This window comes from Psittacula echo (assembly GCF_963264785.1).
Source record: "Psittacula echo genome assembly, chromosome: Z".
Classification (NCBI taxonomy): Eukaryota; Metazoa; Chordata; class Aves; order Psittaciformes; family Psittacidae; genus Psittacula; species Psittacula echo.
Genome location: NC_137742.1, coordinates 86,795,725 through 86,822,359, shown reverse-complemented (window position 1 = coordinate 86,822,359; position 26,635 = coordinate 86,795,725). Strand labels below are relative to the sequence as shown.

Genomic DNA, 26,635 nt, shown 5'->3' with positions numbered 1-26,635 from the left:
AGTGATCCTGGCCTTTGGACAAGTGGATTTTGAGGCTTTTGAGTACAGGGGTATAACAGAATGACTGTGACTGAAATCAGTTTTCTTTAAATATAGTTCTACCCTTCCATAACGTCTTTTGCTGCATTTTGTAATACTTAATTTGTACACCAGGATCAATGTTGCAACCACTTTTATTCAGTCATACTTGCACAGCCTGTAGTTTGTTTCAGTAGGAGATCATTTCAAGTCAACACTTGTGTGGTGACTAAGCACCTGTCTTTGGGGCAGGCCTTTGGGTCTAGTGGATGTCAACACCTTTCCACTAATTGTAAGTATACAAGGTGTGGCAGCTGCCTTGAAAAAGGCAAGTGTAGGTGTAGCCTTAGCTGTCTGGTGTAATTTGTTGCATCTTCTTCCTACGTAGTATTTCAGGAGGAAGATGTGTCCTCCTCCTCCTTCCATGTCAATGCCAAACACTCCCATCATGTTTCTGAACTCCTGTCAACAGGTTGTGTATCTGTTCTACCAGATTCTGCCCTCATGCACAGACCTTTTTGACATGTCCTTCTCTAGGAATTACAAATGTTGTTGAATACTCTATTCAGAGAGGCAGGCACAGCTTCCACTTTATATCTTACAGTGTGTATAGCTAAGTCAATGAGTAGTCTTCTACTTGTCTCCCTCACCCAGGCCTTCATTTGTGATCATGTTCATTCTAGTGTATTAACCATTCAAGGTAGGAATATTTCCGAAAATGAGTAAATGGGAGATGCGAGAAGCTGTGTCCTTGTTGCAAAGTAGCCTTATCAGAAATAGCAGGGATTGATAAGACCTGGCACAGTCCGTGTCCACTGAAAGAGTGAACCAAGGAAATCTTGTCTTCGCCCATCAGCACAATCATGACTGATCACAGGACATGATGACACTCGTACCAAGTACCATTTTCTTCTCTGTTTAGTGTCTGATTCTTCTTCCCCTTCAGAACCAGGCACACACCAAACAACATGTACTTCAACTGAGCACGTAACTCCTAGTAGCCAGTATAAAGGCTTATATCCCTTTTGGTTTTAAATTACTGTAATTACAAGTCTACCTGTTCCTGTAACATGCATAAAGGTCTAATGACTTTTTCTTAGCATTGACAAATTCCTGACCTCAATGATACTCTGTACCAATTAGCTGTCACATTAGTCAGACATTGCTGAAGTACAGCTATGCCTATAAGCTTTTATATCAGATGCCCTTGACTGTGTAATACCGTATTTCCCAGCTCTGCTTAGTATCGTTTTTCTTTAAGCCATTCTGACCACAGCCCTTGTGTGCTACCAATTTTGATGCATGACTTTTGCAGCAAACGCTCCTTACTTCATTTTGAGAAGTCATCACGGTCCCACAGCTGTAGGTGCAGCGATGCGCCGGCGAACGCGCTCCTCCCACAGCACTCTGCCTCCCTCCCCGAACGCCAGCCGGGACCAGAGGCCCCGGGCCGGCCTGCGGGGTGCCCTACCTGTCCGCTTTGCCTCACGGCTTGTGCCGAGGCCGCGGCAGCCGGAGGACTCCCGAAGTTGGGAGAAGTTGGGGTCCAGCACATTTACAGAGGTTTCTGCGGGGCTGCTGAGGAGAGCACACACTCCCACCGCCGTACCCCGCCCGAGCTCAGCTGCTCGGATTCTCCGCAATCGGCTGGCGACGCCTGCGGGGCGGGGCCGGCTGCCGACGGGGCGGACCGGGCCGTTTTCTGGCCGGGCCGGGCGGCGGGGGCGTACTCCGGCGTCTCTGACGGAGCGCGGTGTCCGGCTACCGGGGTTATGCGCTGGGGTGATGGTCCCGCCGGCTGGCGCCAGGCTCCTCCCGCGCTCGGGAGGGAACCCCTTCCTCAGCCTCCTGCTCCTGCTGCTGCTCTGCCCCGGCGGTGGGTCACTGCCTCGCCGCCGGTTCGCGGGGCCGCCCGTGGTGCTGGGTAAGAGCCGGGAGGTGGCGGTTGCGTGCATCTGGCGCCGCAGAACCGGGTCACAGCCGCCGTGCCCGCTGTCGCGCCGTGGGTGGGGAGGCCCGGGCGCCTGCAAAGCGCGGCGGGCACGGCCGTGGGGGGCGCTGCCCGCCCGGCTGCAGCCGCAGCTGCCCGGAGTGCTTCGTAGAGCGAACCCGCGCAGGGAGCGCTCGCGTCGCTGCGGATACCGCTGGGCGCCGCCAGTGGGCACGGAGCGTCTCCTCCGTAACTGTCCTGGCCCGGCCGCCAACGGCGAGAATCGCGGGCCCGGGCCGCGTAGGGGGCCGGGGGCAAATGTGCTGCAAATGTTGGGTTTTCTTCCGTTGTCAGCGACTACGGGGAAGATAAGGCTCACGTAAACACTTGTTTAGCTCATTAACTACAAGCAGACCCTCGGCTCTCAAGTTTTTACGACTCTTCTGTCAAGGGGGTTGGAACGAGATATGGGAAGAGCAGCATGTGCGTGTGCTAGCAGCTAAGCCACAACCGTTTATAAATATCACAGGCCTATTTCATTGGGCAGCATGCAAAATGAATATTACTGGCGTGTGGTCTCACTGTTAAAACAAAATAACTTGCGATGAATATGTAGACGTATTTCTATAATGATTACTATGTACTGTTTGTTGCCTGCGGTTTGTATGAATTGATGAGAAAAATTGTAAATAAATTCTAAATGTTTTAATAACATCTTTCTAAATTGTAAATCTTAAGGGTTCTAATACATTAAGTGTATTTGGTGACATTAATGTCAGCAGTCAGTCCTGTGAGCATATTCCCTATGTTTTTATGCAGTTAACTTTGTTGATAAAGGGAGAAGAAAGGAGGAACATGGGGAAAATAGCGGGAAAAGGTTAATCAGTGGCATGTTCTTCAGTTTATATGTAATAATTCAGGCTCTGTTGTTGGCTTGTCTGTTAGAAACTTCTGACCTGAAAATGTCATGGGGACTTTTGTAAGATGCTGTGTATCTTGGGACCACCATGAACAAACTCACCATCCTCAACAGACAGCTGAACTGGGAGGATGTAGAGGTGGAGACAGAACTGCAGAAGGCTGTTCTGACAGGCTGGAGTTGAAGCTTGCTCAAAAGTTCTGTGCGTTCTGCCTGTGGTGATTAGAAGTGATCTTTTCATCCCATCTTCCCACTCTGTAGTGCTGGGGCTTAGCAATAAGCTTTGGTGCTTATTCCAGTGCAAGCTTCTTGATGGCAAGGTGATAGTGTTTTATAGTTGCTGAGCTGCTGTTGAACTCTAGTGATGAAGGAATCAAAGAAGATTTAAAAGCAATAGGGATAAAAGGATACTGATTATAGAAGTGTGGAGTTACTACTTCTGGATTTACTGCAAGTATGTATGCTCCCTGAGGATGCTTTTAGAAACCAAGGCTGACCTACATTTAGTTTTCCTAACAGATTTCTGGTAAACACTGCCTGCCTGAGCGCATGCTTATCAGCGGGAGCTTTAAAACACAGACTTCCTTGCCATTACAATGAATCTTCTTTGAACGCCACAGAACTTGCATCTCTTCCCATTCTAGTCAGTGTCTGTGTTTTAAAACTTGAAGTTTCCTCTGCCCCACCCTGAGCTTGCCAGAAAGTAAGGATTGAATGGGTCTGAACATATACAGACTACCCCCAAAAAAAAGCTGTTTGAAAAAGTAGGTGCCCTTAGGAAGTAATTTGCTGTAACTTCCCATTGTAAAATACCATTGGTTTTTGATGTATAGAAATGTCTGTTGTCTTAAAAATCATCTGCACTAAGAGCTTAGCTTCAGTTAGACATGACATGGGCAGTGAAGGTTGAACAAATAAAGGGGAGGAAGGAGTGACTGTTGGTCACTTGCTGGTTCTGTATGAAAAGTTCTGATCTTGATTCTAGTTAACTTTTCATGACCTTTTCTTCACCCTTCTTGCATATGTGACATGTTAAGATAAGATTTTTAGGAATGAGTGCGATGAGGATGGTAGAAGGGTTTAAGAGAATCATTTAGGGAGGCATTCTAAGTGCTGGCTTAACACAGGTGTTCGGGAGAGGGGAGAAAAACAGAGCTCACTGAAGTGCTCACAAATGCAAGGGGATGTTGAGAGGTGGGTGCAAGACTGCAGTATACAGGCCTCTCTACAGCTGTAAGGTAGGTTTGGAGCCCCTGTAAGAGGGGGATACAGTTGATTCTCCCGATTTAGCAGGCTGGCATCTATACCTGTAATTCCTCATATGTGTTCAGTTTTCAGATATGCCTTTTATCTTGTGGCAAATGTGGTCTCGTGATCTAAAGATTCACTCTTGGTCTGTTCCAAAGTTAAAGCTCTTAAGTAGAGTTAATAAGTTTGGTCTTACTGTGTACCTGGCAGGTTGGGCATCTGATCTTAAGGAATGAACAAAGAAGGAACACTGTTTAAAGGAATGTTGTCAACATAATGATCACTTCGTAAATGTTTTTGAGCAGTGATGGTCACAAGACCCAGGGTAACTTGCTCTCAATTTTTTTTTTAATGACCTCACTGGCAGTTGCAACCTGTGCTTACCCAAGTAACGGCAGAGGAAGTAGAGCAGTAGTTTGCAAATATGGGGAGTTACTTATACAAGGGTAACTGTGTTCTGTTCCCCAGGTACTACTCAATATACTGCTTTTAGGAATCTCAAATCTGAAAACAGATGAGCTGCAACTATTGGCTGTAGTTGTGGTGGCAGCAGATCTGGTACTTGGAGAGCCCCTTAACTGGTTTGGTGAGATGGCTAAGTCAATCTAATAGCTCATTAGTGCTCCCCCAGCTTGCCCTGTGACTGCTTATTGAACACTTTGTGGAGTCTTGTTCTTCCTAAAGTATGAGAAAATCAACCTGAGGAAGAAGTAATTAATTTTGAGGTTGAACTACCTTAACAAAGGAGCTAGCATAAGGAATGTGGAGAGAAGCACTGGTCCATTTGGATTAGGTTATATTCTAAGATGGTGTGTGCATCATCATATGGTGCCTTAGTAGCAGGAGCTACTATTCCCAAAGATTGTGTCTGTACATACCAAGGAAGCAAGACCAGGAACCAAGCCAACGTGGGTAATAACTCACAGCAAAATACTGCACTGCAATTCCTCAGTTCTCCCTGAGCATTAAATAAGAAAGCATCAAAGTGTATTCATGTAATAGTTGTACTAAAGAAGAGAAAACATGAGGCATAAGTCAAAACCTGACTTCCAGAGTCCTGCCTGAAGGCCTGATATCAAAGATGCAGTGCTTATTAAAATGTAAGGTGATTGACCTGGAGTTCCTCTCTCATGAGTTTTTTTGGGAAAAGGAGCTACTTAAGGCATTAAAAAAAAACCAAAAACAAAAAACCCCAAAAACCCAAACTCAAAACTTCCTGTTCAGCCGGAACAGTATACTTGTGGAGGAAAATCTCCTTTAAGAATCTCAATAACCTACTTAATTAATACCTCTGCTCTACTGAGAATACCTATTAAAAATAGAGCTCTATATATTCTGTGCAAGTGCTTCTGGATATCTGCATGTTTACGCAAATCATAATATTTTTGTACTTCTCTTATCAGCTGGTTGAATATTCAACACTTTTGTCTTCTAATGCTCACAATAATAAGTTATTTTGTGTCTGATCTTCCTCCTTCATTTTCTCATATAGTCCATCAGTAATTACTATGTGCTATCTCATGTCTTATCAATTTTGGGAGCTGATAACCTGTCTTTATAAGATCAGCAGTGGATTCACTGAACTCTTAACCTTTTAGAGCTGACTCAATGCATTTATTATATCAATGTTCTGATATCTTCTGCAAACAGTTTGTTAGGTACTTAGCTAAAGTTTTCTAGAAAGACACCTAAGTGAAGTTTGTTAATAATTGATTTACATGCAAAAGAGGTTTGTCTGTGAATTCCTGCTGACTGCCAGTTGAGGTGTGTTTGTACGGTCAGGTGGCTAGATGTCAAGAGTGATTTAAATGTTTATGCCTCGTGATCTGAGGTATCTAGAAGTATCATGTGAGGTGTTGTTTGCTTTCTTGTTCCTAATTTTAAACACAAGCGTTTTCCATGGCAGTCTGTTACTGAGTCTATGAGCTACTTTGAGACATTCTCCTTAGAGAACTGTGGTCAGAGTTTAAAATTAATTTTTCAGAAAACTTGGTTCATTCTGCAGGAAGGCTAATTTATAGAACCCAAAAGATGACACGTATCTGCGGAAATTATGCCAGTTAAAAAGTTATGGTAGTTGATATATAGCCAAAGGCATTTGCATTTAAAATAAAAGTGGTAAAAAAGCAATTGATGGCCTCTTTCCACAAAGACTATAGTTTTTCCTCTCCCTACTTATTGTATAGGGAGTATTTTTTTTTTTTTTTTTCCCCAAATGAAATTTAAGTTCCCCCTATTCAGGGCTGTTGTTGAGTGTTCTTTTCTATTTATTTCCTGAGTGTTATTAAGGCCAGTCACTTTCCAGGGTGCAATTTGCTTATTGTCTTCTGCTGAGAACTGTGCATTGGTCATTAAGACTTAAAGATAGTGATAAGCAGGAGTATCAATGTATCCTAAAGGTAGGTATTGCAGTTCTCAGACTTAGAAAAGTCTGTAACCACTTTTAAATAAGCTCTCAAATGAAACTTGTAAATGTGCTTACCATAAAGTTTAATCAAACAAAAACACATCCCAGAAGAAGATATAGTTTTGTCAGGGTAGTTCATGAAAAAAAAACCCTGCAAAGGATGCTATAATATTTGAAGTGAATTGGGCTCACCGATGTATTAGAATGAGTTCTTCTGGGATTACTGCCTTTGTGAAAAAAGAGAATATGCTAGAACTAAGAGATCATCAAATCTGTTGGAAGCACTTTTTTCTGCTGAATATGAAATCTCATTTTATGTCCAAATGTTGCAGTTCAGAAGTCAATTCATGTATTGCACAACTGTGTATTGGGGAAGTAAGGGTACTGCTTGAGGTCTTGTCTTGGACATCCAGTTTTAACTAGTGCTGTTGTATTTTGCAGAGCTTCGCTTGCCCGTTTATTTTGTGCATTTATGGGGTCAGTCTGGAGGCTTTAGAAAGTTTTTGTTTCCAGCAAAAAGGCTTAGAAACTACAGATATTGGTAGGTGAGAGGATGAGGACAAAAACTGCTTACAGATTATTCTGCCCACAGATGCTTTCTGTGTATGGCCTGCAATCAAAGGGAAATGTGTTTTTATTACTGCTTTCAAATTCATCACAGAAAATTTAGAAAGGTATGTCCTTACCCTACAGAATTAATCTTCAGTATGATCTTTTTTAACCTGTCACTTATCAAAAAGCCACAAAGTAGTTCTCCAGCCAAAACGTAAATCATTAACACTGTTAAATTCTGTGGAGTGAGAACTGAAACTTGCATGCTTCTTTCCATAATCTGAAAAATCAAAATTTGCGTTTTGTTCCCTGTAGCTGCAACCTTAGCCCTTTTCAGCTTGCAGAATATACGTTAGAAAAGAAGTTGTGAATTACAGTGATTAGCAGCTTCACTGTTAGTATAGAAATGTAAACCTAAAAAAAAAGTCCCTTTTTGTTAGACCTGCTTTATGCTTTATAAACAAAGGCATCACACCTTCATGAGACTTCATATTTTAACTCCACTATTGTATCTTGGCACAGGTGCAACTTCCCTCTTACCTTTTTTTTAGAATTACATAAAATTATCACTTTTCAATTTGTTCCTGATCAGCCCTTGAGTAAAAATTAGTATGTAATGTTTCTCATCTTCTACTCTGAATTGCTGCAGAAGCCTCTATCCTCAAGAAGCTTGAGAATAAGATATCTTAACCAAATTAAACTTGCAGTTAACTAAGCTCACTCCATTACGTTCAAGTAAGACTTTGTACAGCTTTCTGCTTTCATTACTCTTCTCGATAAATGTATCTTGATGATAATCTTCAGTTGTGAGTCTTTCTACTGTAAGTAGGAGTGCTTATGATTATTAGAGTGCTATTTGGAAACCTCAGCAAATTCTTAAAACATCTGGTACTCTGGATGTTTGTAAGTCTTTTGAAAGATGTCTTCGCTGGAAGAACTTTATTTTTCACAAGGAAATGAGATTGCAGAATAGAACAGAATGTCACTCTCCTACTTTGTTTTGCATTGAAACTAAAGACAAAATTAACCTTCTGTCCTTGGCAGGTTTGCTGTTGAAACTGGCTAGTCATGAATGATTGATATAAATAGAATTACGTTCTGTTCTTTTTCTAATTAAAAGCACTGATACAGCTCAGGCATGAGACTGTGGAGCAAGCTGTTGGCTTATAGTACAATAAGCAATATCTAAACATCATTTTGTGAGGTTACAAGACTGAACTGCAGTAAACTCTTTTCTAGGGCATGATGCAATACTGTAATCTCCCTTACTATGCTTTCCAATATATCAAGAGTCCTTGAAGTATGACCTTAAATAAACTGTGGTCAGCTACTGGGTCTTTTTAACGTTTCACTTCAGACTGCAGATATAAAAGCACTACAAAGAAGGGACAGTTAATAAGGGAATCCTGAGGTGTATCTTTTGTGGTGGTGCATAACCTGCAGTGGTTAAAGTTGCAAGAGTGTGGTTGTCCAGGTCTATGTTCTGAAGTCCTGTCCTTTTTCAGATCTGCAGTATTTCTCTGAAAGCATCTCCAGCTTTCTGGTTAAATTAAATGTTCCACTAAAAAGTATTATCTCTTTCTTTAAACCATTACTAAGAATCAGTGTTCTGTAACACTTCAGCTCTTTTAATTAAATAATTTACTGAAGTAGGGAAAAAAAGCAACTCTGTGGGTAGGCCTGCATTAAAAAACTTCAAAATGAAACATTGACAAGTAAATAGGATGAAGTGATGCACACCTCAAAAAGGCAGGGGGTTGTGGAGCTGAAGGGAGTGGGGGGAGCCCTTAAGAAGTACCTCACTGCTGAATTTTTTCTAATACTTCAGTAACTGAAAAGGTTCTCTGTATCTTTGTCTTTTTGGTTCTTGAGGGAAAAAATTATTAACCATAACAGAATGTAGGAAATTTCTCTGGAAACTTGCTGCTGAAATAAGAGCATTTTTTAAGCTTAGTTCTAATACAGAAATGATATTCCTATCTTAATCTATTTTTTAAAATAAATAAAGGAAAATAAAACTTTATCAAAAGAATACTGGCATTTAGTACATCGCTGAAGCAGTGCACTTCAGAGAAGGTGCAGATAACAAGATCCTTCCCTCCAAGTATTACTAATATAAAGTATTAAAAAGAAGTGAAGACTGAAACCAGTGATGTATCCAAACCTGAATGGAAAAGATACGAAACTATGTATTTGGGTTAAATGCTAGCCAAATAAATTTTGTGTAGCACACACACAGTTGGAGCTGAAGAAGTAAAAATAAAAAGCATAAATGGAGCTGATCTCTCTCACTTTTGACTTTTTTGACTGTCAGATTGATAGTTTGTAGGCAGCTGTTTAAAGAGAACAGAAGGAGTTGCATGTGCAGTTGCAAAACTCTGAAGAAAAAAGTCTTTCAGAAAGACTGAGTTTGCACTTTAAAACACAGATAACTTTGATAACATCTGAGACCACCTGTTTTCATACCCATGGCCTAACATGACCTGACACTACATGGTCTGCTCTTTGAAGTTACAACTGTTGATCCAGGATTATTCTACATCGTAGTTCCTCAGCTGCTGATTTTTGAAAACCTAAATATTTTCAATATATGGAAAATGTGCATGCAGTATATTGTTTTTATGTAATATGTTTTTTCCTTTTTCATCCAGTTATGAAGCTTTATGGTATTTCTGAAGTCAATGTTACCACGAGGGCTACAGTATTAAGATGTATATATTATAATGTAAAATGTCATAAAGTTAAAATGTCTCCTTTTTATATCTTTCAGTTCCAGGAGACTTAGGCAATCAGTTGGAAGCAAAGTTAGATAAACCATCAGTAGTGCACTATCTCTGCTCTAAGAAGACAGACAGTTATTTTACACTCTGGCTGAATTTAGAATTGCTTCTTCCTGTCATCATAGACTGCTGGATTGATAATATCAGGTAAGACCAGAAATGTTGCTCTTTGCAGTTATCTGCTTTCCTTAGACTGACGTGCTTCGTATAGAATGGCTGCCTAAAACTTCCTTTTCTCATTCAAGACCAGTGAAAAAACGTGGTTGGAATTCTGCTAGGTGGAGTGACAGGATGCATTAGAAGATATGGCTCTGTTGCACCTAAGGTAGCTGTTCACTGACGAAAAACAGAAGTTCTCCACAACTGGTTTCTGCTGCTTTCTCTCCTGCTAGTTAACTGATGTTGGTTTGAGCACATACCAGATGCTTCTACAGGCTTATCTAAAGCAGAAAGTTTTCTGCTGTTTTGATAAGTACTTACATTTTGATGAGGCAAGGAGAAGGAGGTTCATTGAGCAGCTGAGAGGGACAGGCAGGGGGAATGGGAGCTCGCACTTGTGCTGGCAACATGTCATTAGAGAGCAGTCTCATGGGCAGCTGAGACACATGAGTTTCTTTAAGGGCAGTCTGGAAGTCTCTCCAGAATTATTTTGGTTTTAAAAAATTTGCTAACTTAAGGCTTCCAGACTGTTTCATCATTCAGTCTACTTCTCCAAGGTTCCTGTAAAAATCATAAATACTCTATGAAAACATGAAAAACTTAGCTTGTGCAATTTAAAAACATTGTATTTTATGTGAATGTACTGAGCTGTTATGTAGCTGTACCTCTGCTTTAAGTCTTGCCATAAGCCTTATAGACTAGAGATTTTTCATATGTGCAGGTTTGAGTATCAGTTCAGATTCTAAGATTCCATCAGGTACCAACTGTTACTGGTCAAGAAATAGAGTACTCCCTTATGCTGATGGGAGTGTTCTAGTTAAATAGCAATGAATTATTTTTATCTTGGCGATTTTTTTCTGGTATCTAATTTTACAGGTATTTTATCTTCTACGGTCACATTTTTCTGTTTCTGACAAGTTTTCTCCATTGTGTGGCTTGATGCAAAGTGAAATTGTATAGAACTGTGTAAAGTAGCTTATATTCTGAAGGTCAGCCACAATTCTGCGTACACAGTTTTGTAGAGAAGTCTTAGATTCTGCATGTAAAGTACTAAACTAATCAAAATAACTGCTTACATTGTATAACGTCATATCTAGAGCTGGAGTACTCTTATCATGTCTACCTGTTTGTGGTTTTTCTTTTTATTTCTTCCTGGTAATAGCTCTTAAAGTTCTTGTTACTGCACTCAAAATGTAAGACCCAATGTAGTTGAGAGTTGTCATGTGGTAATACAACGTGTTTCATGTGTTTTCTCTCTCTTTTCTTTCTCCCCCCAGGCTGGTATACAATCGAACAAGTAAGATTACAGAACCACCAGATGGTGTGGATATCAGAGTCCCAGGTTTTGGGCAGACATTTTCTTTGGAGTTCCTTGACCCAAGTAAAAGAAGCGTTGGTATGTACAAGCTGTATCTGAAGTGCTGTGTCACTTTCAGGATTTTTCTAGTGTGTCTACAAGCTACTGATAAGTGATTTCAAATTACAGTTCTGTTTAGAAGTAGAAAAACTGGTGTTTTCTTGGTGGTAGGGTAGCATATGGCTTACTCTGCTTTTAAGAGTTTTCATTGCATTATGTCATTTTGTTTGTTGTTTGGCCTTATGGATTGAGACAAGAAGATTCCATATTATTTTTTCTTGTGCCAAATTTAAGTTCTCTGTATGAAACTCAAATAGGCACTTTGAAAATAGACAGTTTTGGAAAATGAGATGGGTCGAGTAGAAAATTCTATGACTGAAGCTTAACGAACAAAACTAAAATATAACCACTTCATTTAAGCTTGGTTCTGATTAAGATCCTTTTTGGCCTTAGGAATGAGTTAATAGGCTTGTTAGATGTAGTACCATACTCTGTAGTTCCCTGTCTTTCGTCAGTGTCAGAATAATTCCATAATTACATTTGTGCTGCAGAAGGTTTTTGCAGTAATGTGTTTGCATGGATTTTTTTTTTATTTTTGTATACTGCTTTTATAGAAATTGTCTTTTGGAAATTGCTGAATCTGATTAGCTTTTGTGAGTTGTTAGCTGTTGCTGAAGAGTAATTTAAATCAGTAATGCACTGAGCTTTATGTACTTCATAGATTTCTTTTTCTTTAGGAAGCAATCTCCAAAGGGGTAGTAATGTGCTTACTGATCTTCACTAGATAACTCTCGTAACTAGAATAGGCCCATATTTAAAATTGTCTCTGTTCACTTCAGGGTTTATATGATAAGTATTCAAGACTAACGAGGTTCTGCTCAAAACTTGGTTATGACTATGATCAACAGGATGTTTTGACTCTTAATTTTTTAAACTGTTACTAGATGCATTTAACTGTGCTAATACTTTAATCGTATGCGCCAAAGCTTGTAATATGTAACATCTTCCAGTATCTAACATGAGCCGGTCTGCGGATGTTTCTCTTCTTTCCTATTAAAGCATTATGTTCGGTCACTTAAATCTTAGCCCACTACCTGATAGATAGAAAAACATTCTTACTGTAGTTGCTGTAACTTTGCCTTGGAGGTATGCTGTAAGCATTTGCTTCCAAGAATAGATGTTGGCCAATCTTATGAATATATTATCTATGCTACCTGAAGTTAATCTGCAATCAACAAAAGCTAGGACTCTTAACATGGTAACTTCCATGATGTATTCTTTACAGTTCAAGGGTAAGACACTTCTGCCAAAGAGAATTTATCCGTTTTGTGTATACTACATTTTTCTGCCAAATTTGCTTGATAGATCAGCCAACTAGTAAAAAGTTTTAATAATATTCTCTCACTTTCGGGGGATAGTGAGCATAACTCATTTTGTTTGATATACAGCTTTCTGGATTGCCAAAGGCTACAGTTTTAATGTCTGTATATATGGTATCAGAGATAATGCTTCAGACACTGTTCCACAACAAAGTTCTGGATAGCTGCTTCTAATGCTAATCTTTTCACTGTTGCATTTCTGTCTTCTGTCTACAGGCAGTTACTTTTATATGCTGGTGCAGAGTTTAGTAGACTGGGGCTATAAACGTGATGAAGATGTAAGAGGAGCACCTTATGACTGGCGAAAGGCACCAAGTAAATAACATTGTTACTTGAACACAACTTTGACTCTCCCAGGCAGCAAATACTGGTTTTGGTCTCTTCTCCTCTCTCACCTTTACAATTATACCTAATTTTGAGTAGTTCTTGTGGCCTGGGTATGCCTGGACCCAGATGCAAGCTCTGTGGTGTAGTTTCTTTTTTGCTTTAAACAACTTGCCTAACTTGCTACTTAAGACTTGCTTAAAAAAACAAATCAACAGCAAAAAAACCCGCACCAGCAAAATATGTTCCGACAAAAACACCCACCTCTCCCACTGGGATTTCTAAGCTCTGCATTATTAATTCCACAGACAGTGGAATTTGCACATCTTTTCATCGAAAACACAATTCTTAAAAGTTGTTTGGTTGGGTTTTTTTGTTTGGTTGGTTGGTTGGTTTTTTAAGTTAAGCATTTACACTTTATTATTATACCTGTGTAACCCATATATGTTTATTTTAGATGAGAACAGAGACTATTTTGTGGCTCTTCGTAAGATGATAGAGTTAATGTATGAGCAATATGGAAGTCCGGTTGTCTTAATTGCCCACAGTATGGGTAACATGTACACCCTCTACTTCCTCAACAATCAGACTCAAGATTGGAAAGACAAGTACATAAAGGATTATGTGTCATTAGGTGCTCCATGGGGAGGAGTGGCTAAAACTCTCCGTGTACTGGCTTCAGGTAGGTAATTGAGAGTTTACGATGTATGTTGTTAGTAGTACAAGATACTAACTAGGCTGTTAATCTCTTAAGACTGGAGGATGAGAGTTTAAGATAATATGAAGGTAAAAATAATTTTTTTCATAAGTGAGGGCAACTTTATGTTGCAGTCACTGTGACCGGATCGTCATTCTCTATGTTCATGGAAGTAGACTGAATTTTTTTGCATCCCTTAACAGGGAGCTGCGTCCCTTCTTGACTTCTCCTAACCCTTTTTCAGCAGATCACTGTGTCATCTGCTGTTTAGTGCGGTGTCTTCTACTTCTGACACTTCTGCCTCCAGCCTGCTTGCTCTCTGTTCAGTATTGCAAAACTAACAAGGAGTCCAGAGCATTCGGTAGTTTCCTTTGATTAAAGATAACATGGCTGCTTCAGGTTAACATTAAGGAAAACTTGCAGACATGGGGATGAAGTGGTGCCTGCCGCACAAATGTGTGTCCAAAGTTATAACTCTACAGATAAGAAAAGTGAATCTTTGACATCTTGTGTTTAGCATATTGGATAGGCCCAAGTCTAAACAAAATTGAATAAAGAAGCATAATATATTTCACTAAATAGCTGCAAATGACTGATAGAAAAAGCATTTTACTCCATCATGTGATACCATGATTATTTCATGTGCTTTGGCATATACTACATGATGTTTCTGGCTTGGTTTTTTTAGTTTGTTTTCGACTTGTTCACTTTGGATATCGCTATTTTCTTCAACAAAGCTGACATCCAAAACTGGATTTCATCAAAATGCAGAACACACAGCAAGTGCCAGCCATGCATGGACAGATCAAAGAATGCTTTGCTTAGGGAAGGCGTTTAATTCTGAATAGCAGTGCACAGCTCAGTTAATAATTAGAGAACTTGAACTGGATGTTTGTATTGAGTTATACACTGTTAAATCTATTGCATTGTAAAAATTCCCTTTTCTCATAGGCTTCATCTAACAAGTTTGCATGCTACAGAAAAGGCAGGAAGTGAGCAATGCTAGTATCACCTTCATAAAATTCCACATGATTATGTAAAATTCCACAGTCCCAGATTTCTATTGGATTAAACTTTCTTGTATCACATCTTTTATCCTTTATAATGCATCTCATCCAAAGTGATTATTTATACAAATGCATAATGAATAGTTAAATTTCTACCAAAATATGAATCACAAAGAATCATGTAAGAAAGTTAAATGGGCAGAATACAACATCAGAATGTACATTTTTTTTAGGCTAGTTCTGTCTCAAATATCTGTAGTAAATCAACACTGTCAGGCATTAACACTGGGATTACATGTGTTAGAAACTACATGGAGTTTTAAAATTGGCCTTATCAGGGTGTTCATATGCAGAAGAACTGTTGCTTTAAAGAAAAATACTACATTGCTGCAGGAAAGACAAGGCAAGCTGTGAGTGCATTCTTTCTGCTCCTGTTTATAATATGATTATGGCTAGGAACTTCATGTCAAAACCCCAGTTGTGTTATCAAAGTGGTAAACAGTACACAGGTGGCATTGCTTTCTCTAGATCATATGTGATACTTTCTGCTACTTACTCATGCACTTTGGAAGATCAACACAATCATTGCAAAGCCAGTGCAAATAAAGTAAGGATGTTGTTCCCACTGCAGTGAGCTAAGATCCAAAGTTTACTGTGGAGGTTGATTTGTTGTTTTTTTTTTTCAACTTGGGATGCTAGCAGGGTCTTCCTTAGACTTAATATTTTATTCACTATAATGTCAGTGAGTGTTGTGCCTGCTAACTTGAGCATGGTCTTGGCCATACAGTACTTCTGCACTTCAGAGAAAAGTAAAGGATTTGATAATCACTTTATGACAGTTCTGTGAGAGAAGGCTGGAACAGTCAGGTTCTGTGTTTGGTTATTCTACTGAAAATAAATATTGTACACATCCCTTTCATTGTTCAATTCAAAGCTCAGGGTTTCTTTGCTGAAAGCCGCCAAGTCGTATTCAGTAGCTTAGTGGTGAGTGTACGCAGTTCAGTATTTATACCACACAGTAATATGAAACACGTTTCAGGACTTTTGTGATTCTTGCTGTGCTCTTTGGAGTCTCCTTTTTATCTTTTTCAGAGTTAATGCTAGTCAGTGTTTCCATGCAGTCTTCCTTAAGATGGCATTAAAGACTGTGCTTTAGGTCTCCGTGCTGAAGCAACAGTGCCACCTTATGGAACTGAAAGTTCTACTTCAGGGCTATTACAGAAATAGCGTTTTTGGTTCCAGTATTTCACTTTTTATGGTGTGGCTGACCTGGATCGCTATGTGTTGAAACCACCGGAACCAAATAAAGGCAAATTCGAAGTTCAGCTGACAAAAGAATTGCAATGTGCCAGCCGTTGTGATTACGGAAAATAGATCTGATGAGATGGTCGCTGTGAAAACAAACTCTGATCCCAGGGCTTTCTTTTTTTTTTTTACAATTGTATGTATTGTTTTCTAGTAATGACTATATCTACCATTTATTAAGCAGCTTCTAGTTTTGTGGAGATGCAAGAACAGTAATTAAAATATGAAGAAAGGTGCATATAAATTATAACATAGTCATGTGTGAGAGCCATCTCTATAACATACTGCTAAGAAAACAATGGATTTGATGTCTCAAAAAAATTTCTTGAAATGTTTTGGTCAAACACTAGTTCTGTAATAACAGTAAGTATAAACTTGGTAAAATGTAACAATAGTGTGGGGGTTTGGGTATCTGATAATTTAAGACCTGTATTGATAATAAGTTCTAGCTTTCCAGATTTGTTCTGAGCAACACAATTACTTCAGCAGTCTGGAAATGCTTACTGGAAGGGAATATGCTGATGCTAGCAATTTTTCATGGTTCAAGCATCAACATACCTTTTGCTGAAGTACTATGCTTGGAGACTAAATAGGTTACAGAGTGCAGCATTGTTATTTGATAACATAAGCAGAGACAGTTACACTTGCTTTGCTTCTCTTGCCTTGTATGATGGTTAATTTTTTTAGGTACCTTTCAACAGTCTGCCGTTTTCTCTCAGTGGTAGGCATGTTCTGATAGGTTTCATTACAAAGGGAGCACATAAACTGGTAAAACATTATGTCAAATGGTAAATAAACTGTATATTAATTTTTATGGCTATTCTGAATGAAATACTGCTGCTCTGCTTGTTTTGAACATGCAAAACTTCAAATATTTTGTTCCCATAAAGGCTCTTCATGAGTTCTTAAATATGTATGTATAGTAGTATTTATCTGTTCTTTCAGCAAAAACCTCATCTAGGTACTGAAATCACTGTAAAACAGGTTTCCAGAAGAGCATGTAAGACAAAACTTGCAAGTGGTACAAATAATGCTTAATAAAAGCTGATTTCTTCCTTTACTCAGGTAGGAAATACTTGCTTCTTTCACAAGGAACATGGTGGAAAGGCAGCAGTGTTCTCAGTTTGTCAGTCATTCATCAACCTGTATTTACGTTTTAAAGTAATAAGGTACTTTACAGAAGTTAATTAGCAAGATTAAATAAATGAAGAAAAACTTTTCAAACTGTCACTAAGCAAAAGGAATGATCTTCTTTCCATGTTATCACTGTGAGTGGTAGTAATTGCTGGTGGTTGAGAATCCTGCTTTGCATTGTGTATAATGAAATTCCACTTTTTTTTTTTTTTTTTTTTTTAGGTGACAACAACAGAATACCTGTAATCAGTTCACTCAAAATCAGAGACCAGCAGAGATCAGCGGTTTCCACTAATTGGATGCTCCCGTACAACTACACATGGCCTCCAGATAAGGTCTTTGTAAGAACACCTACAGCTAATTACACTCTTAGAGATTACCAGAAATTCTACAGGGACATCAATTTTGAAGATGGCTGGCTCATGAGACAAGACACTGAACCCTTGGTCTACCGGATGACACCACCTGGTGTGCGCATACATTGTCTTTACGGTACTGGCGTGGAAACACCTGATTCCTTCGATTATGAAAGTTTTCCAGACAAAGAACCCAAGATCTTTTACAGCGATGGGGATGGTACAGTAAACTTACAGAGTGCCTTGCAATGTCAAAAGTGGGTGAACATGCAAAAACAGAAAGTGGTGGTATTTGAGCTTTCAGGAAATGAGCATATTCAAATGCTATCCAATGATACTACTATCTCCTATGTGAAAAAGCTGCTTTTTGATTTGTGACACCTTGTGTTATTTTCCTCACCTGTGATGCCTTCCCTTAAATATGGGGAAAATGCCTTTTACTCTCTTGGTATTTAGATATTTGAATTATTTATTTTGTGGGGATTTTTTTAAGGCTGTGTTTGAGAAGTTTTTTGGTGTCCTAAATGATTGTTTGTCTCTGATTTGTGTTTATGACGCTTCATGGTATTTTCACATTCTGCAGATTTGGTCAAATAAGCATTTGGTGCCTCTGGTGTTTGTGTCCAGTATTATACAGCCTTTCACTTGGAGATTGTGCAGCCCGTGCGCATACTACATAGTATCAGATGCCTGAGTTCCTTTGTGTGACTGTATTTGCAGGGTTTGGAGTGAGAGGGCTAGGAAAGGTTGCAGGTTCAGATGCCCATAAAACAAGGTAAGGATACTAACAATTGAGAAGCACAGTAAACTTTTTAAAAGGTCTTCCATATTCTCATTCACAGTTTCCAATACTTTAGTTGGTAAATGTGCACATCTACTAGGTAAAATAGGGAAGACCTCTGCCTGGTACTGTACTACCTTTGTCATAATCCAGACTTGCTTTTATTACAGCTTTTGGGAAGAGAGAGAGATGCGTGAATTACTTCAATTTCTTAAATACCTTTAATTTATTTTTTTTTTCTTTTTAAGAAGGAGAAATTGTTTGCTTGTGAACTTCTAGAACCTGATTACATAAAATCTGGAACCTGAGGAATTCTCACCTTGTGCTTATTTATCATTGAGGGAAAGAAGCTGAACAGGGGTTGGTGCTTGCAATAGCTTTAGCTGTGTGGAGTAGTAGATAAATTAAAGCTAATTGAATGCTGTCAAACAATCCCTGTGGTGCAGAATTGCATTTCTGGGTGAAAGATGATCTCCTGCAGTGGAAATGATAATGGATGGTGGGCATTAGTTCAAAAAGAAAAGTGAACTTCCTGAAATGGGGTGAGGAATGGAAGCCAGCATAATAAAGAATGAAGTGTGTAAACCTTATTCTCAGTCAAATACTTAGGCTCTGATCCCCTTATTGACCAAGTAGTAATTGGACCAACGTTGCATTCAGCTGAAAGTGAACTTTACATTTTAAGACTGAGATTCATTTCCCATAGGTTACAAGTTTCATTGTTGCTGCTTCAAGAAGTTGGGATACACTGTTTCCTAAATTATAGAATCATAGACTAGTTAGGGTTGAAAAGGACCTCAACAATCATCTATTTCCAACCCCCCTGCCTTGGGCAGGGACACCTCACACTAGACCGTGTTGCCCAAGGCTCTCTCCAGCCTGGCCTTGAACATGGCCAGGGATGGAGCGTTCACCACTTTTTTAGGCAACCTGTTCTAGTGCCTCACCACCCTCACAGTAAAGAACTTCTTCATTGTATCTAACCTGAACTTCCCCTGGTTAAGTTTAAACCCATTACCCCATGTTATTGGCATTGTTCCACCTCTCAAATGTGTCAAGGCCCCTCTGAATGGTATCCCTTCCCTCCAGCTATCAGCCAAACCACACAGCTTAGTGTCATTGTCAAATGTTTCTATAAATTGCTGAACATGCAGTTCTGGTAATTCTTACAGTACAATTTCACTAAATATTAAAAAAAGAAAGGGAAAAAAAAAAAAAGAAATGCAACCTGAACTCCACAGAAATTATAGCCTAAAGGCCATCATGTTTGCAGGCTTGATTACAGAAGTCCTATCGGAGAAATAGTGCATTAAAAGATTCTCTTTTGCTTGCTTTAAAACCAGTCAGCCAGATAGACTGTGCTTAGTTTTCTGAAAACACAATTCTGAATGCTTCCAAAATGCTAGGTCCTCTAAGGAAGATGTTCTAAGAGTTTTAGAAACTCATCAGAACTATTGAGTATTTCTTACTTAAGAAACTGAAGTTGTCTAAATGGTAAATATTTTAACTATTTTAGTAACATGCATTAAATGTTTGCTGCTATTAAATGCATGATATGTTGAAATGACAGGCTTGAAATTCTGTTATTGCAGACTGCAAACACTTTAGTGCAGGAAGGAGGATTAAGGCTTTATGTTTTAATTCAGAAATGACTTGTAAATCCAGAGCAACCTGAACTAGGATCATTGATAAGCTAATTATCTTCTTAGGTTTTTAACTTCCTTTGTTTTCCCCCTGCATTTTTCCTATTACTTTTGTTTATCTTGTCCTCAGTTGCCCAGGAACTTACAGTTCAGTAGCAATATTACCCAGACTTTTCCAGAACTTGGCTGCCATAAGCCATTTGTAATTGGTTACTGTTGAAAACAAAAACAACCCCCTGAAACCCCCAAACTGAAAAGCACAACAACAGAAAACCCACAAAGTTTTTAGCCAAGTATTCTGTTTTATGTAGGGCTGTCAGCTGCATATGCATCAAGCTTGTGTTCTAAAACTGCTCAAAGATGATAAACTTCCTCCTGTGGTCTGACTCAATTGTTAAATACATTGCTATGTTACTGGTTTGCAATGGGAAAAAATTACAGAAGACAGCTCATCACAATCTCTATTTCTTGCTGAAGGAGAATGCCTGTTAATAAGCACTGGAATGAATGGAACTGGAGGCTGTGTAGCAGGATACTAACATGGACATGAAGGGCTGAGAAAATGAGAACAAAATGTAAATAGTTCTTAACCTGATCTGGAGACTGTTTTCTAAGCTTCCCTTAATCAGTGTCATTTTCAATTTTATATTGAGAGTTTAGCTTCAGGGTTTTTTGTGATTTGAAGTTCCAAAATACATGATTCCAAAAGATGCTTTTTCTTTTCTAATTTTCTTTTTAACTACTTTTTAATGTTACTTGCATACCAAAAGAGGTAGGGAAAAAAAAAAATCTTCTTACCAATTCTGTCATCCTAGTACAGTGTTTCTGAGATCGGTTGACTACATCTTTTAACCTGAAGATTTATAAATCAGCATTCCATTAGTGGACAAGCCCTGAATTGTGTCTCTGAAAATAAACTTGTGTTAGTTAACCTGGTAAAATTAAGCTGAAAGTTTTACAGGGTGGGGGTTTTTGTGTGTGTCTGTTTTGGGGTTTTTTTGTGGGTTTTGGTTTTTTTTTTTTTTTTTTGGTGGGTTTTTTGTTTGTTTTGTGGAATTTTGGGGGGTGTTTTGGTTTTGTTTTTTGTTTTGGTTTTTGGGTGGGTTTTTTGTGTGTGGTTTTTTTGTTTTGTTTTTAATGTCGTTTGTAACTATATAACCTTGTTGCGCAAGAGTATGTGTACCTAAGTACTGTGTTAGAGCAAGCATGGTGCTTCTGGTGAGATATGGTTTGTATGTGAAGGTGTTGCAGTTTTATGTCCATAAGTTGTGATTCTTCTACCAAATCATCTTCAGCCTTTTAATTTTCAGTTTCTTGCATATTAGGATGAAGTTCTCATTGAAAAGTGAATGCAGCAAGTAAACTCCAATTCTAGTAATTGAAAATGAACCACTTCACTCAGCATGTTGGGAAGTACTTACTCACTATGGCATGTTCCTCTACAAGGCAAGAGTCTTTAGCATTACTGTTACAGGCCTGCTAGAGCTATGTGCACTTGAGCACTCTAGATTCTTACGGGGAAGAGATCTAAAGAAGTAAATCTTTATGAGAGGAGAATGTCTTCCTTAAGAGAAGTAACTCGGGTGCTTTGCCACACTACACAGCTGAAATGTTTGAATTTACTGACATTTCTTTGTTATACCTAACATATATTGATGATGTGTCTCTCTCTTTCCATAGTTTTTACTTGGTTTTATTCTTCCAGGATATTTTCAGAAACCAAAAATAGTCTTGAGGACCAAATGTATTTCTTATTTTTGACTAAATGTATAGAAAATACTGAGGAAGCTTTTGTTGTAACATTTCTGAGGAGATTCGGAGTCACTATGTGATTCTGTTTAAAAACAGAAGGCTTCAATAACTAGCAATAATTGCAAAGGACTTGCAGACCAAAGGAAGGAATGTTTAGTGTTAAGGTAGTTCTTGGAGCACAGTGTGTTTAAGGCCCTCTTAAATTCAGGGAATGTTTGGCAATGACTTTGCTGCTCTACACTTAACAGTATTTTGTATGGAACGTATTCTGAGACCTAGCATTTTATATGCTCTTTTTGTGTATGAATGTGTTCAATAGATTTTGAATATTTTATTGTCAAACTTTGATAACATAATAAAGTTGATCTGATATAGTTTGTCTCCTGTTGTGAGTAACATGTTGTCTCACTGCTTGGATGGAATGTCAACTTGCTGGTATTCTTCCCTCACAGATTTTTAGTGTCTCACTTTTCTCACAGTAGTTGCTTCTTGGTTCATCTTCCAAAAGCATCTACTGTCTTGTGATACATTTGGAGTTTTCTGTTAATTGTTCTTGAATTTATGGAGATGTGGGACTGCGATTATTTCTTTTGTTTGCTTCTTTCTTGCTCATCTGATGGAGAAAAAAAGAGTTCTTGAGATGCCTCACACTTCTGTTCAGGTAATAATTTTGAAATTAGTCACTCAATCCTGAAGTGCCCCAGATGCTTACAGTTGCCTTTGTACTGTTGGTTTCCAGACTGATCCACAAGCCCATGCATGTAGACATACAGTTTTATGATTGTATTAAACAATCTTTCTGCAATTAAAAATAGTGCATTGTGGCTCTGAAGAAACTCTTTAACTGTAGACAGTTATTCTGTAGGGGAAAAAAAAAAAAAAAAAGCCTGGATGTGATCTCCCTTATCACAGCAATCTAAAGGCCTGTTGGGCAAGTGTAAGTCCTCTTGTGGCTGGCCTGGATGCTTCACTACCTTTGAGAACAAATGATTGCGTATGACTTTCGAGAAAGAAGAAAAAGTAGCAAGGCTGAAACTTGCCTTGTGGGAGTTTCCCTCCCCCGGCTTCCATGTTATAAAGACTGTAATACAAGATGAGTTTTGGTGGCTGCTGCTCCTCTCTGTGACCTAGATCCCTATTAATTGGACACCTTGTCCCAGTACAGTTCTTGTTTATGCATTTCTCAAGGTTCATTGACCCCTTACGATTGCAGGAGAAAAGGGAATGTGGCCCTCTTCCAGCTCCTACTAAACTGGGGAAAGTGCTGCACCAAAGTAAATTAGTCCTGTACTGTGCCAACTCTTGGAAGAAGCTGGGAAGGCTGAGAGCATAGGGAAGGTGGGACAGAATGATAATGAAACCTGGCTAGAGTGATGCCAAGCCTTGTGAAAGACTGCTGTCCTGTGCAATCCTAGAATACTGATGTAATTAATGTTGGTGCTAGCTTGGGTTGTGCATCTTTCAAATAACATTACAGTTGCATATTGTCTGATGCTATTTTGCTGTGCCATCTTAAATTCTTTCCTTAATTATGGGATCACAGTTTTGAGAAATGATGATGACTTTCTCTTTAGCTTGAATTAGTTTTCCTCCAAACTTCTAGCTTAATAGTTTCCTTTGAAGATTAATTTACTTTGTGTTCATTCAGACCAACAAACAAGAATCAAATGCAATGTTTAGTTCCCAAATCAACATTCTTCAGGCAAAAGCAGAATGTAATACAAGCCCAGGGAATCAAGGAAATTAATACACAGTGTTTTCCTCAAAATATTGATGCTAAGTTTGTCTAAACGGTTTGTTTGCATTGTTGTTGCTTTCCAACTTCCTGTCCTATACTACGCAGTATCCGAGCAGAATATCCTAATCCTGAACTCTTTTCCTTCTCGGAACATGTGATAACTGATTTGTGTGAATAGTTTAGCAAGGTACCGTCATTTCAGTTTTTAGGGCCTATTTTGTAAATAGTTGAAGTTTCAGTTATTACCCCTGCCTCAGTAGATTTAGAAGCAATAGTACTTGGTAATCTTGAATCTTCAATTTTTTACCAGTACTGCATGCACTTAAAAAGTGCTTGATGTGGATAATTTTCATTCTCAGCTAACAATCAAAAAAAAATAATCTATTATTTCTACAATCATCTCTGTGGACTGGAGCAAATTTTTAAATTCAGGTTTTAACCAAAAACTGCACAACATGTTATCAGGCAGAGCTACTGCTGAAAATCCAGAAAGCAGATAATTTTAAATGCTAAGGTATTGGACAGCCAAAGTATAAATAAAATATTTCTGTAGCCTTGTAAACTACCTAGTGAGCTAATGAACCTCTGTACTTGTGTTACCTGGATACATAAATCCTTGGCCTAGTTACAAAATTACTTCTTTTATGTGAAGGAAAGCAATTTTGTGATGCAGAAGAAAATGAGCCTGTCTCTTTTTGTAGAAAGAATGTTTAGCATCAAAAACATGAAAAAAGGCTCAGAAGCTGGAAAAGTACAGTAAGGTAAAATAAGATGAACAGCAGTAACATGCAGTTTTTAATGAAATTTAAAAACTGAATCACTTTAGAAGATTAAAACTGCAAATAGAAAATATAATGTGATGCCTTTGAGAAAGACTCTAACTAGAAACTCTCTCTGATGATTCTTCAACAGCCCAGTTTATGCAGTGACTAATTAGTTTCAATGGACTTAATGAATTTGAAGAAGTCACATACGACACGCTTTATGTATCAGCCTGAGATTGCCTGCTGTTACTTGAAGAACTTGGAAATCTGGGCTTTTGCTAAGCAGGACTATCTGACAGAGTTAGCTTGTGTTTGTGTGTGCACCATTGAGCCTTGATAGTGAAAACCACTCAATTGTTCTGCTACTCTCTGACAACCAAAACTGGTAAAACCCCCAAAACCATAAAACATGCCCCTGCCCTGTTCCTCAACATCTGACCACATTTTGAATGTTTTTGGTACGTGTTAAGAGAATCAGAAATGAGTTATAATTTTCCTATCTGTTGCACTTCAACACTCTTCCTATCATATGCACCAAAGTCTAGCTGCCTCAGTGGAAAAAGTGCTGAAGGCAGTTGCTGTTTCTTACCCAGGCTTCACAGCCACTATGAACCCCACGCTCCCGCAGTGCAGTAACGATGGCTGAGCCTGTGTGACTCTGTCTAGGAGATCTTTTCTTTGTGTTCAGTTATTTCTGTTCCTCATCCTCCCTTGACAGCAAGCTACTCTATGTCAAACATGGATATGGAGGTAACTAATGCAGTGGATGGCCAAAGGCACAAACTTTCAAGACAAACAGGTTTTATGAACCTATATAAATATTAATGTTCACCTGGACCTTCAGACGGTATGGCTCTGATTGATAGCTATCAAAGAACAAAAAATAACTATTTTGAACATTAAAGCCAAATCAAAACAATCCTTGATTTTTTTTGCCTGTAATCAAAGCTCGAGGGCAGAGGGTGCAAAATGTTACTTCTAGCACTTTTCATAGTGTTTGTAATCCTGTCTTTCTGGTAACTTGCTGCATTGCCTTGAGCAGAACTTTATAATCAAGTTTACTTTTTTCTGCCTTCTGTTAATTCCAGGGCTACATTCTTAGCGGTCAGCGACTTCTAAGCTTTATGTTTGTTCATTTAAATCTGTCTCAAAAGGTGAGGTCTTGGAAGGTAATGGACTTTTAATGGGGAGGAATTACTGAAGACTCAGTGGCATCATGATCTTGAGGCTGCAACTCCTTCATCAATTTCTTACGGAAGTTTTTAGACAGCATACATTGACTCTGTCTAGAAATACCTAGACAAATAGGTATATAGGGAAGTTTGGAATTCAAACACTGGCAACAGTAGCTAAAATCATAGCTTCCTTCCTGGGACACGCTGCTGTTTGGGTTAGAATTCTGTGTGCCAGGGGCTCTTATTGCCATTGAAATCAGTATTTATTTAACTTCTGGGAAACAACCATAGGACTGTAAGCACATTTTTGTAAAAAGGAGCACTGTTTCACGCAAACTTTTGCTCTGGCTTTGCGGTACAACTAACAAAGGATCCACTAGAGGGAGGAAGATCTCAACAAATGCTCAGGTGTGGTGCCCTGACAATGAATGGCAAAGCTTGGTCGTGGCAGTGAAGGTCAACGGGGAAGAAAACCGTACCTTAGCACGGTGGCATCAAGGAAATTTATTTACCGGACCTTAATCCAATATATTTCAATGACAAATACGCTGCACTGTTTGTCTACTTCAGTCTGCCCAATCTCCATTAGAAAGGGGTGATTTAGAGTATGCAGAACGATTTGTAAATGGGACTAAGTTAAGTCTGAAGTGCCTTATGTCCTGCAGAAATCTCTTTGCTGAAACAAAACATGAGTTCCTGGGGAGCTAAATTAAGAGGATTAACATCTAGTTTGTTCTGATGCCATTTATTCTGAGACATATCCTGGATGTGAAAAAAAAACAATAATAAAAACCCCTCTACTTTTTGGGCAAGAAATATGTTTGTGTAGTCTTTTGTACTAGCAGAGATCTTCAGCAGCCCACAGCATCAGAGATTTGTGAACCTCAGACAATTTGAAGGCATTAATATTACGTGTTTCACATCTTCTATAGGTTTTGTCTTTGGGTTGTTGGGTTTTTTTTTTTTTCGAGTTGTATGTGAGCAGCTAGAACTAACTGGAGGGTCCTCTTAATTCTGCAATGACTGTGATGCTGTATTTGTCTTGGGAGATGAAAAATGGGAGACTTAATGAATACAAGTATACAAACCCTTATCATGTCTTTGGTTCTCCTTGTTCAGATATACTATGATTTTCTTCCCCAAAACTCTGAATACTTTTTGGTTTATAGCTCTGCTGTGTGAGTGAGCTGGTTAAACAATGACACCAATG

General features: G+C 38.8%; 1 protein-coding gene across 1 annotated transcript; it reads left to right on the top strand.

The window, feature by feature from the left end:
• The first annotated feature begins 1,746 nt into the window (after nt 1-1,746).
• PLA2G15 (phospholipase A2 group XV) lies at nt 1,747-22,122 on the top strand. Its single transcript, XM_080637713.1, has 6 exons — nt 1,747-1,942; nt 9,845-10,001; nt 11,291-11,409; nt 12,966-13,064; nt 13,531-13,755; nt 17,439-22,122. Exons 1-6 carry the CDS (start codon nt 1,804-1,806, stop codon nt 17,948-17,950), a joined length of 1,251 nt encoding a protein of 416 aa, XP_080493839.1. The 5' UTR covers nt 1,747-1,803; the 3' UTR covers nt 17,951-22,122.
• Nucleotides 22,123-26,635: the final 4,513 nt, after the last annotated feature.